General features: G+C 35.0%; 1 protein-coding gene across 1 annotated transcript; it reads left to right on the top strand.

The window, feature by feature from the left end:
• The first annotated feature begins 112 nt into the window (after positions 1-112).
• Positions 113-13281, top strand: LOC130013129 (uncharacterized). Its single transcript, XM_056101706.1, has 14 exons — positions 113-248; positions 706-875; positions 972-1077; positions 2445-2545; positions 3293-3454; positions 3948-4041; positions 7337-7400; positions 8071-8180; positions 9069-9310; positions 9563-9620; positions 9923-10137; positions 10791-10881; positions 11790-11907; positions 12388-13281. The coding sequence occupies exons 1-14, from the start codon at positions 113-115 to the stop codon at positions 12590-12592; spliced, it is 1872 nt and encodes a 623-aa protein (XP_055957681.1). The 3' UTR covers positions 12593-13281.
• Positions 13282-13886: the final 605 nt, after the last annotated feature.

Here is a 13886-nt window from a genome sequence, read left to right as displayed (position 1 = left end):
TTCATGAGCATTGAAGCGTTTTACGGTATGTAGTTATATTTTTGAGCCGCATAGATATTTTCTTTTATTGTTTTGATTTTCATTAACGTGTTGGTTAATTCTACGTGTGAAGATGGATACAGAAAAGTCTGAAGATTATAAACTATCATTTCAAGATATAAATATTTTTATCAATAAGACACAGATATTACATAATGTATGTGGAGTCGTACACAGTAAAGAAGTACTGGCTGTCATGGGACCAAGTGGTGAATTTTTATACTCTCATATTTAAAATTGTGTAAATGTCTAAAGCGTTTTGCAAAATGTCCTCGTTCTTTTCACAGTTTTACATTTACAGAGTTTTCTGAGTTGAATGATAAGCATTTTCCAGGTACTCTAAGCAGAAATGAGTGATTTGATGTGTCGACAAGCTTTTAATTAAGGGAGATTGGTGGAACTTGGTGTAGTTTTCGCCCAGCGAACCAGCGAGCCAGCGTCTCACCCACTTAGCCACCACGGCTTCCTTTCTTCTACTAAACATTGATTTAAAATATAAAATCTTTATTTTCCTTTGAACATATTCTCTCTGTGGGTTTGTATGTATGACTGTTTGCTTACTCGATCAACATATCTATAATTCTCTGGTATTTGAAGGTCTAAACTCATGTTTACGGTAAGGCAACATATTTGTTTATGTTTTTCTGTAATCTTTGACTTCTCCAGGTTCTGGTAAAACAACAATGCTTAATGCTATAGCTGGTCGTGAAGCTGTAAAATCAGGAGAAATAACAATAAATGATCAACGGATCAACAAACAGTTAAGAAGAAAAATAGGATATGTTTTACAACAAGATTTATTCTATTCTAACCTTACTCTATGGGAGACATTATACGTAAGTTAATTAATGTTCAGTAAAAGTAACAGTTGTTGCTTGAGAGTAACTCATTGCAATAATCGGTGCAAATGTTTCCTTTCTTTCTTTCTTTAGTTTACAGCTATGTTACATATACCAGAAAAAGTTCCTAAACCTGACAAACTTCGACGTATTGATGCGATTATTGAAACTTTAGATTTAGAAAAATGTCGAAAAACACGTAAGTATTACTAAGAACTTTTCCTTCAAACAATTTAATTTGCATCAGATACATGTTATTTTTATCATGCAAGGTAATTTCCACCAGTTGTTGCAATGATTGGTTGATAATGCATTTCTTTTTTTAGAAAGTTCGGGTTTTATCATTTCTTTTGAAGTTTATTCATATTAAAGTTGAATAATAGTGAGATCAGCGGCCATTACATTGAAAACGGATTAATTTAAGCAATGCATAATTTACCATGTGTTGCATATTGTATGTAATTATATGTAAATAAATATGTTTAAATAAAAAAAAAACCCTTTGAATTATTTTCATTGTGTTTATTCGATTGATCACACCATTACCTGTTAAATCAAGTGTCAGGATAATTAAAACGTTTCAAAAGATGTTGCAGATGAGTTATCAGGAGACGATCAGTCACTCTATAATTCACTTAATTCTGTTATTTTACGAAATAAACGGTGAAATTTAGTGATAAAATGCTTTATTCCATTCTATATAATGGACTTAATTCTGTTATTTTACGGGATAAACGGTGGAATGACGAGGAATTTACGGATTATTTCTGTTTGCAAATGCAACGATAAGATACATATATAATCATTCCTAATACTTATCATGCTTTAGTATTCCTTTCAATTTATTAGCCATAATATGAAGAATCATATTTTGTAAATTTTGGTTTATTACATGTCATGTATATCTAATTTCCATTATTTATGAGATCTATAAAGTGTATTGTTATTCATCATACGTTAATCAGATTGTAAGTATTTTCATAAATGTATAAAAATATGTTTTAACGCTCCGTGTGTATAGCTTATATTATCTGGTAATCAAGCACTTTTATATCCGGATAGTATAACCGATTGGCCAGTGTAAGCCGGGTTGTCGCTATGGCGGAGTGTACATACCTGCAAATTGATAGTACCGGGAGCATACATCTAAAAGTCTCTTAATGGTCCAATCAAGGACGAGTAGCGGTTTGTGATACCTTGCGCTGGTCTCCCGATTAGGATATTCCGTATTCTTATATTAGCGGAAAGAGGATGCGTATAAAGATAATCTGCGATATAACTTCGGTGGAAGCGGACGTTAAATAAAGCTATTTCACCCACGCGTATAAAGTCAATGGTTAATTCATTGAAATTTTTATGACTTTCATGTTCAGGAAAAAACTACCAGGATCTTTTTTCTGTATTTGAAAATGGAATTTATGTTAATTGAAGGAATTTCTGTCAATTACAGGACAAACAAATACGGATAAAATTTTCCTGGTAATTTTTGTTTCCGGAATTCTTTACGTTTTTTCACGGATTTTTTTGTTACAGTGTGGGTACGTTACCGAAATCTCTTTATTTCAGTTATTGGTTCTCCGTTTACACATGGTTTATCTGGTGGTGAGAAGAAAAGATTAAGTATTGCATGTGAACTTTTGACCAATCCAGATATCATGTTACTAGATGTAAGAATATATACATATACTAGTAGTTTCTTAATGTTATATATGTTTAGAACACATGGCCCATTGGCCCACTAGTCGATTTGAAATAACATGTGAATTTGACTTTCTATCAATGTTATTTTATATGAAGTTATTTGGCATACAAATCTTTGTTCCTTATAAACATGTTGAAATTTTGTTAGAGATCTTTTGGGTTAGCATGAAATGGAAGTTTCTGGGTCAAAATTCAAACCATATATAGAGCATTTTCAACCCCAGTTACCATTTGATGGGTTTAAACCCCGCAGCACCAACAAGGAAAAGATGTTACAAGATGCTGGTCGGTTGCCTGTTATTCATAATTTGTCAGTTTAAGACGGATTTCGTGAACAAAATGTTGCCAATAATCTACTTGGCTGCCATGCCATGTTACAGTGCGCAGAATCTTTTATCACAGATTATTCTTCATCACCCAATTTATACTGACCAAAATACATTTTATAAAATGGAGTCAATGTGCCATTTAGAGCGGTGCTTGTTATAATGGCTTGGGATGTGGGAGCTAGGGGGTTGCAACGACTGTGTAAAATAGTTTTTGATAATAAGGTGGGATGGGCGGGGGGGGGGGGGGCAGCATCACTTCCTGGCGTGGTATACACATTGGTGTGCATGTAAATGAATCACTGACAGTTGAAATTCGACTTAAATTTCTGGAAACGACGCTAAACTGACATCGTAATTCTCCTCAGTAACATTGTTTATTAATAGGAACCAACATCAGGATTAGATTCTAGTACAGCGTATAGTTTAATGGTACAAGTAAAACGTTACGCAGAGATGTATAATAAAGCTGTTATTGTCACCATACATCAACCTTCAAGTCAGATATTTCACATGTTTAATACTCTATTACTGTTAGCGGATGGGCATGTTAGTATTCTTCTTTATATCCTTTAATGTGCACAGCTAGGCAGAGTTTCCCAATCTGATTTTCAGTATCAGACGCCTTGGAGCATTTAACAAATTTCTGGGGACCCACAGCATTTTGTACATAAATCTTTGATAAACCCTAACATGAATCATATGAAAGTAATAATGTTGGTAATTCATCGTATTTTTCCAGATATTTTTATTTCAAGATTTTAATTTAAAGACATTTTGAAGTGTAGAAAATATTTTCACAAGAGGTCAAATACTTTTAGAAACCAAAGAATTAATTTATTTGTCATGTAAAATATAGAACTGTTACATAGAAATGTTACTGATAATTGTAATTATATTGTAATTAATGAATTAATTGAGGTTACATGTATAAAACATATGCGATTTTTCAATCGTGCTCGAAACTCTTCAGAAATACAGGAATAGATTCTTCCTGACATGAATTTTGTTAATTTATGGTATTTCCATTTTGTTCTTTCAGGTTGCATTTTTTGGGAAAGCAGACAGTGCTTTAACATTTTTTGAAGAATTTAATTTTGTATGTGAACCACACTTTAATCCAGCCGATTTTCTTTGTAAGAATAGTATTTTTGTTTTAACTTTTTATAAATGCAGGATCAGGGAGCATAACAAGAACGCATAACAAAGACTTTCCTCATTTTCTAAATTGATTCAAATGAGCTTTCAAAGTGATTTCATGTTGGTCACATAAAACTATTTTGAAAGAGATTGGTTTTCATGCTAACTTAAATCTGATTTTTATTGGTAACTGGTTTCGACTAGAGGCAATGTTGTGAAACCACCCCCTTTAAATGAACTCAAAAATAAAGGAAGTAAGTGAACATAACACCTCGGACTTACCTTTCAAAACAATTGTAAATGGAACAACCACGTTGATAGTATGATTAGTGAAGTATCAAAACTAGTAAACCACCTTGGCTCCTTGAAATATCAATTAAAACGATTTGTGGTGTGACAAGCAAATCGTGATATAATTCGACATTTATTCATTTAGTCCTTTATAAGTAGTCTGGTTATCCAATAAAGGCAGGAATGAGAGCTGTTACTTTAATTTGAGAGGGCTCATTTCATCCGATCCTGATTTTTATACGACTACATGTTCTTGTGGATGTATACTGCTGTCGCCACTGTCCATTTGTCCGGCCATGATTTGTTTGTGGACACTCAACAGGTCACAATTGTTATCCGATGTTGACAGAACTTGAAATTGGGCATATCTCCCAAAGATCTTGGTTTCTTTCGATATTGTGTACCAGACCGGGTCTCGTTTTTAGCATGTGGATCCTCTAGAGGTCACAATTTTCATCCAGTTATATATTTATATCCCAAAGAGGTATGGTTTATTCTGACGCATTCTCTTGAGGTGATAAAATGCTATTGAATAGACGGATTGGACATATTCCTTGAAGGTGATGTTTGAATCTAACGTTGTTCCAATGTGTCCGGCGGATACTTTTTCCGGAATAAGTTTCAGGAAGTACTTGATCTCCCACTGGTGTAATTCTTGGAGACACGAGTGTATGTAATACTAAATGGGGTATTTTAGTTCTATGTAAGGTGATCTGTTTAAAATATATACTATTCAAAAAAAGTAGGGGATATTTGATTTTTAAGTGTTATTAAAGTCACCTAATGAAACTGACGAAGAAAGAAATGACAAAATGAAATGGAGTTCACATTCATCGATTTATTCCAAATGATCGTTAGACTAAGTAAGGCACAGACTGACCATTATAAGGGTAAAATGATACCCGGGGTCAAACAGCAAAGTTACCACAGCATCACAACCAAGTCAGTAACGGGTAAATCCTCCTCTGTTTGCCAAACAAGCATTGATCCGACGTGGCATACTCCTAATGAGACGTCTAAGGTCATTTTGGTCCAGATTGTCCCATTCCTGTTGCGACGCAGCAGCAAGTTCTTGGACATTGGCAGGACGTTGTTGACGTTGACGTAACCTCTGTCCAAGCATGTCCCAGACATGCTCGATGGGGGAGAGGTCGGGACTCAGTGCTGGCCAAGGTAATGTGGTGATGTTCTGTTGTTGGAGGTAACCTGTAACGATCCTGGCCCTGTGACAACTTGCGTTGTCATCCTGGAAGATGAAACGGCGGCCATGACGTCGTGCGAACGGCACAACATGGACTGCCAAGATGTTGTCCCGGTAGTACTGGCCTGTAACACGCCCTGCAACAACATGTAAAGCCGTTCTTCCAGCAACAGTGATGCCTCCCCACACCATAACAGAACCACCCCCAAATCGATCATGTCTGATGACGTTAACGTCTTGGAAGCGCTCGTTTCGACGACGCCACACCCTCCTACGTCTGTCCAAAAAATCAACAGTGAACCTTGACTCATCTGAAAACATCACATTGCTCCAGCGTCGATTATCCCAGTGTTGACGATCCCTACACCAACGACGTCTTGCCTGAATGTGATGATCTCTCAAACAAGGGATCACGCGAGGACGTCTGGCGCGAAGGTGACCCCTATGCAGTCGATTCCGAATCGTCTGGCCACTCACTCTCACACCATAGTGTCTGTTTGAAGACGAGCGCTGATCTGATTTGCTGTGATGACACGATTTCTCAAGGCCAAGGTACGGATAAATCGATCCTGGGCTTGAGTTGTCGCCCTTGGTCGACCTGAACGTGGTCTGTCCTGTACAGATTGTGTATCACTGTATCTGGACCATAGCCTGCTTATGACAGACTGAGAAACATTCATCGTCCGCGCCACAACCGCCTGTGTTGTGCCGATCTGTAGCATGCCAAGGGCACGTAACCTTTCATTTTGGGTAAGCCGACGCATATCAAAATTTGTTTTCTGGTCACTAAAACAATTAAACTGATGTTTCCACCCTGGAATTCAATGCCACAATGACTGTAACATTCAAAGTCAGAGTCGTGCAAATCTTGGGTTGGACCCCCATGATGATCCCAAGCATCACCTGCATTCCATGCGGTAGCTATTGGTGCGTTTGGGCGTCACATGTAACTGGAAATGTTTCTTCTGTTAGGTTCTATAGTGACTTTTTTCGTAGTCATTTGCATATTTTAGTATTATGCCCCCAAAATCAAATATCCCCTACTTTTTTTGAATAGTATATGTTGAAGTGGTTAAGCAAATGGGTGACAACGAGAAATGGGCTTAGTAGATATTATGCAAGATTCAACTTTCTCAGACTAGCTCACAAACAGTTCCTGACGCTATCAATTACTGAAAGTAGGGTAATATCGTCCAGTCTAGATGGCCAATGTATGCTACACCTATACACGAATGGCTTGTTAATATGTACAAAGGTCACAAACAATATACTATATGGTGGTTTAAAGTAGTAAAATTGTGAAATTTGTTTTGGTACTTGTGGAATTAAGGAATTCAAAGAAAGAGCGACAGAGAGAGGTGTTAATGTCCACTCGACACAAACTAGGTAATTTCCGGAACCGTTTAACCCAACGAGGTTGGTCAGGCCAACCGACTCCTTGTCGCGGACACCCGGAGTATCGAAAGCACGCCACTTGACTCAATGTTAGATGTTTTGATTTGAAGCTCATGCAGTAAACCATTCGGTTACTCAATCCCAGATTTGGTCAAAGGTCACGAAATGTAAACAGGGCTAACCCTGGACCTACCCCTAACCTTTACCCAAACCCTAACACACAATCTCGTTAACAATCACGTGCCCTAACCTTATTTACATCTTGGCGACCTTGTCGAAATCTGGAGGTGACCTTAAGAAATAGATCTAGCCACTCAACCTCCCAATTCAAAGTAAAATAAATCCTTTATATTTTTTGATATGTTAGCTGTTATATAAATTTTGTATATTGATGTTATTTGTAGTAGAACTGGTGAAGAAAGATGAAGCAACCAAAGAAATAATCTTAGAATACTGGAAAGCCAAGAGGTAATTAGAAAAATTGCAGTAAGTTTTTTTTAAAAATCTAAAATCTAAAGAAAATATCGGGCATATTAAGATTATTGACTAGCCATAAAATGTGTGTTTTGTCGGGCAAAATGTAGCTTTCAATTTTGTATTTAAAAAATCCATCCGGCCTCTGATGCATCGCAATCTTACATTAAAAGCTGTCTTTTGCCAGGCGACTTGGTATTTTCATGACGTTAAAGGTAATATGCTGTAATATGCACAAACATAAAAAAACAGACTTGTATAACAATAACAAATTTATTATGTTGACAGGTTCTTTTACAGATGCGTTATGCAAGATATAGATAAAGAGCTAGCTGTTCTTGCTATGATAGCTCAAATATAACGGACGAATGATGGATAGACGGCATTCAAAATTTCTTTCAAATTACTTTATTCAGATCGAAGTTATATGTTATCGTAGAAACTGTACTTGACAATCGAGTCAAAGAATCGATTAACGACCACCCAATAGTCTAAAGAGTTGATTATAGGCTTGTAATGTAATATAACATCATTTATATAACATTTCAAGCCAAAATAAAAGACCCGCAAAAGGCAGATTTAACTCTTAGATAATGCATCTTTAATTTCATTATGTTTTATGTTGATAATCAAATTCTATTTATATGTCTTTATGTTTTGACAGTAGTTCCAACAATAAGGAATTGAGCAACTCTAATAACTCTGATTCTCTGGACAATTTGGAACCAGTTCATGGGCCTTCTAGTATCAACGTACAGCATAACAAAATATTAGGTATTTTTATATATTGGATTCCGCGGTGTCTTAAGTGAGTAAGACGTTGGCTTGCTAACCTGGATGTCCCATATCCATCCATATTATCCAGCGTGATCCCCCACCTTGTCAGTGATGCAGAGGGCCTGGCAAGGGACAGTGTATAGTCGTTCGGATGGGACCAAAAACCGAGGTCTCGTGTACACATTGGCGTACACGTAAAAGAAACCTTGGTAGTTGGAGTTCAATATAATAGTTGGCCGTCGTGCGCTTTTCGAGCAAACTTCCTCATAATTACACACTGCACGGCGTATGTCCATCTTCATTCGCCCAGTCAGAGCAGAACAATGTGACATTAAACCTCATTTCATTTCATTATTTATTGTGAATTTTAGCAGTCTTGATAGATCAGTCATGTGTGTTTATGTCTTATGTTTGTCTTATTTCGATTTTCAACTTTTACCTGAACACCAATGTGTACACGGGACTTTGGTTTTTCGTCCCATCCGAACGACTATACACTGTCCCTTGTTAAATCCCCCGTCCTTTACCACTTACAATGGAGACCCATGCGGCAAACACCGAGATCGAACACGGTTTCCTCCCACTGCTAATGCCCCCTATGTCTTCATTCGCCCAGTCAGGAATTTTCCAGCCTCGTTTCCTTTTGTCAGTGATGCATGGGCGGATAGCGTTGCAAGGAACAGTGTCTAATAGTCTTTCGATGATCAAACCCAACGCTGCGTAGTAAGTAGAATAAAAATAAATGGTACTCGAGTAAATTTAATGGAAACTAATTATACTTGATACATTAATCATTTTAAATGTGTGAAAATATTTATATTTTCACTAGATCTTGTACAAGATGTTTTTTTAAAAATGATTGCTATATTTTATTTTTGATAAAAGATCCGGATCAAAATAAAGACATCGATAAGTTCAGCAATGGTAATCATCTGTCAGATGTTCGATGGCAAAGTTCTTTCTGGACTCAGTTAAAGATGCTGACTTGGAGAAATTTTAAAGAATCGAGGAGCAGAATTTTATCTAAATATGTTATAGGAAGTAGCATGTTTTTAGCGATTACTACGGCATTAATATGGTTTCAAATGGAACGTTCATACAAGACAATAGGAGACAGGATGGGATGGGTAAGTAGAAGACCAGATAAAATTGGGAATAAGTCAACTCATTAGTCATGATCATGGTTCAGCAACTTCTTTTTTTTATACATAATAGCATTAGCATGTATATATAACATTTGAATTAATCTACTGAAATACCGCCACTTGACTCAACGCTAACTATTTCCCATATTGCTTAGTATAGGTCTATAATTTGTGTTAACCTTATAACTGTTTTGTTATCTGTGTCACATTATATTCCTTTGATTTTCTTTTCAGATATTTATTATACTTGCTCGGTGGGGCTTTGTACCAATGTTGGATGCTATTTTTAGCTGTAAGTTAGAATTTGTACTAATATGTTTTTAATTCATTAGATAACCGCTTATAGCAGTCAGAAAAGAAATCCAATTACAGTTTACATCTGATTACCAGCAAAATAAAATTTACCTTAAATATGTAATCAGTAGCTTTCGATAAAATATGAAATTGTTAGCCTCAGACGAAATATGTAATTGGTAACTCAAAATAAAATATCTAATTTCTAGCTCATAATAGTATGTTTCCTGTAATTCTACCCAAAATATAAAATTATCATTGCTATAATGTATATATTTTAGGCTGAATTGTTTTTTGTAGTTCCTCTGGAGAATACAATATTACTGAAAGAAAGAGCTGCTGGTTCCTATAGATTATCAGCTTATTATCTAGCTAAAACAATCAGTGAAATACCATTAACTGCTTTCGTGCCATTGGCATTTGTAACCATTACATATTGGGCAGCTGGTATGAAAGGAGTTGTAGAATATATTGGTACTATGCTGTTAATCTCAATGTCTTCCATCAATGCGCAGGTACATAAACAAATCATGTTATAACCAGTAAACATAGCAGATGTCTTTCTCAGTGTCAGATATTTTTATTTTTGGTTATGTCACCACATCATAAAGAGTAGGGACTCTGGTTCATCTGTTCATGTACTGAAATAAGATTAGTCCAAATTGGGCATTAGGTCTGATTTTCTCTCTCCTTTCTCTGTTATGGAATAGATGTAGCAGAATACATTCATTAGTATGTGTATTGTTTTAAAGGATTTGAAGCAGTGTATCGGTGTGTGTACAATGAAAATATTGTTAAAAACGTCTTGGCCATGATCGTTATTTATGTACATACATGTATTTATATTTTATGCTATCCTTAATGGATGTTTCGTACAATATTATCTTATTTATGTTATCATTTACCAAAACCTAAATGCAGCATTGTGTTAATAAAGAACGAAAGAACTAAATATAGTATATCATCGAAAACCACGCATTCATTTTAGGTGGAATAACCACAAACTGTATCTGGATTTGCTAGCAATACTTATTAAACCGTGCTTTGTGCACGTAGTTCAATTTAAACCTTGTTTTATAATATGTTTTTATAATCATCTTGCATATTCAGGTTTAAAGAAAATTATGATTGGAATGTCTCATTCAATGTTTTTTGACATTTTTCACAGGGATTTGGTTTTGTACTAGGAGCTAGTATGTCGAATTTTGAAATGGCTTTAACATATTCAAATGCCTTTATGATGATTTCTATCCTATTTAGTAAGTTGCATTTGTTATGTTGTATTCAGTATCATAGTTGTAATGAAATTTACAACCCTTTCATGCTTATGCCATTTATGTCCCGCTTAATGAATAGTACAGGTTGAAGCCGTTGATCGCCATCTTTTTCCGTCTCGTATTCCTATCATTTTAGTGGATATCGCTGATAAATTCAGGTTGAAAAATGTACAACGTTTTAGCAAACCTGCAACTATCTAGAACTACATGTATGTGATATTTTTCCAATCTTGACCGTAAATTCCAAACTGTGTAAGTCCATGGATAGCCATGTGTATGTAGGAAACATTTTGATTAAAATAGCTAAACCTACTTTTATGTACATTGGCTTTTGAAATCTGTGAAATAGTAATTTAAAAGATTAAAAGAAAAAAAATTACTGACTGGATGTTAGCATAATTTTCAAAGGAATAAAATTAGTTATTGTGAAAAATCCCGTATAATTTATTCAAAAGTTAATTAATTTACTCTGAAATTTGTTGATTTAGTTTGATGTTATGAAGAAATGCGTCTTATATATAGTTATAAATAAAATTATTCAAATCAACGTTCTGTCTATTAACAAAACCAAATAGCTCTATTGGTAATATTACTTTCGATCTAGAAATGTGCCATATACTTGATTCATTATTATTTTGGATTAATACTCGTTATAGTGAACGTGGGATCATGGGTTCTGCTTTAATAAGGGGGGATAATTCTGTTCCCAAATTTTTTGTGAAGTCTACACTATTCAGGAAAAGTGATCAATTTGAATAATTTGTGGACCAATAATTTCTTTGCTGACCACTTTAGATTGTGTATGATTTTAAGATCTATATATTTGCATTTTATTCTGTCTTGTTTTCTCTTTCAATTTTTAGAATCTCAAATGCAATTCAATCTTTTAGGTGGGTTTTACATTCAGAGGTTTCCACCCTGGCTGGTTTGGTCAAGGTATCTCTCTCTGCTCCATTATCCATTTGCTGCTGTCAGTATATTAGAATTTGCTGACACCCCTCAAATTCCGTAAGTAAATATTATTATACCACATCTTCACGAAAAGGGCATGCACTATTCAATGGTCCCTCTTATACAAACCGATACTAAAAAGATAACTGACACTGGTTGAAAACGACTAAAAATTCAAACTGGGTTAATACTCTTAAATTGGACACATTAGAAAATATAGTCGACTAATGTCATAATCTATTTCAGTCCAGTAGGAGAGATAACCAGAACCATAATCCAGAATTCTCAATAAATGGATTTTCCATATGAAAAGGACTACAACTGGTCCGATCACCTTCCCCAATCCTCCTGGAAATAGACAAAAAACACTGCAATAAATGTTTCTGTTTAAACTTTCTAATTCTTCTTACCAACGAAGCTGTATTAAATTTTTTGGGACACCATTATTTTTGGAATATTATTTTGTGGTTGGAATAGATTTGAAGTAATACTATCTTTTATTTCATTTTTAGCAATATTAAACCTTTTCTTTTACAGCTGTGCTAATGTCACTGTTACACAATTTCCACAATGTGGTAAAAATGATACAGATTTTGTTACAGCAAAGATGATATTGGAGGACGTCCAAGTGACATTACCTATATATTGTTATATTTGTACATTGATTATAATGACCATACTAGTGAGAATTCTGGGTTATTTCGTGTTGAGGTTAAAAACCAGACAAAAACATCTTTCATAACAAGCTATAATGAAAAGGTTTGAGCGAAGCACTATATGATATACATGGTGATTACATTAATCTTGATATCGTTTATCACCTAAAATGGAAGTTATTTTATACTCCACACTGTGTTAATGTAAACTAATGTGTTTTATGAGATATTGATTGGATGGATCTCCAGTTAATATAAATAGTTCTAATTATGTCAAGATGTACTAATTATTGTATCATAAATTCGCCCATCCTTTACTCTTAACTGTTAACTAATTCACAAAAACTGTCCCTAATAATTGATAACCAATCATGTTACCTAATTTGGGTGCCTGAGTCAAGAAGGCTTTGGGGTTTGTGAACTGTGAGCAATCAGATGCATATCAACCAATGGGAAAATCTCGTTCAATTCTTGATATTAGAAGGCAGCATAATGCATAATGTAGACAATGGTTTTGGCACGAATTCAGAAAAGACATACTTGAATGGGAATGAGACTTTTGTAAATGGTCTCATATCTTTTAACTGCAGCTTTTCACTCAGTAGGCCCAAATGTACACATCAGGGCCCAGTTCCTAGAAAATTCTTAAAGTAAGCACAAAGTCATATATAATATAATATGGTTGATTTAGATGCATTTGACATGTCCCCTATACACATATAAAATGTGCCAAAAGATAAAAACGCAGACACATACAAACTAAATGAATAATTGTGAGAGCACCTGATCTTAAAGTAGCCCGTGTGTTTGTAGCCTATTGTTTACTAATGGGCAAATAAATAAAATGGTTTCAGGGTAGAAGCGAAATTTTCTATAGCATTCTTAATTTCTTCTGGAGAAGGATTTTCTCTGTCTTGTAATTGTCTGTTTGGTATCAAAAGGTGTCGGAAATGCCGTCGAAAAACTCTACGGTCAGCCATCTTTTTGAAGCAGAAACAGACTTAAGGTTGGTAAGCAAGCGTATACCTTGCTTGGGACTTGTGCTTAGATTGACTATGTTTAAGAACGAAGTTGTGCTTAAGTTTTTTCTTGGAACGCATAATAACGTTCTTGTGCTTACAATGAAGTCTACTTAAAAGCTTAGCACAAGAACGTTCTTAAGAATTTTCTGGGAACACAAAATAAGGTAAGTTTACTTAATGCAAAGTCTACTTAAATCTAAGCACAAGAACGTGCTTAAGCTTCAATGACTTCAAATATTTAGACATTTATTCATATCAAATGACAAACTTATTATCAACTTTCTTGTATAGACCTCCGGATAGCTGAGATTTAAATTGGTCAGATAAATACCGGCGAGATTTAAAATTTTTCGTTAAA

Source organism: Patella vulgata, chromosome 6, assembly GCF_932274485.2.
Source record: "Patella vulgata chromosome 6, xgPatVulg1.2, whole genome shotgun sequence".
Lineage (NCBI taxonomy): Eukaryota > Metazoa > Mollusca > Gastropoda > Patellidae > Patella > Patella vulgata.
The sequence above is the reverse complement of the archived record's forward strand: the minus strand, read 5'-3'. Positions and strand labels throughout refer to the sequence as shown.

Bases quoted from the DNA above. Each gene is read 5' to 3' on its own strand.
- LOC130013129 (XM_056101706.1), top strand. From the start codon at position 113: ATGGATACAGAAAAGTCTGAAGATTATAAACTATCATTTCAAGATATA. The intron at 4,042-7,336 runs GTAAGAATAGTA...TGTTATTTGTAG, and splicing joins TAATCCAGCCGATTTTCTTT to TAGAACTGGTGAAGAAAGAT. The intron at 9,311-9,562 runs GTAAGTAGAAGA...TTTTCTTTTCAG, and splicing joins TAGGAGACAGGATGGGATGG to ATATTTATTATACTTGCTCG.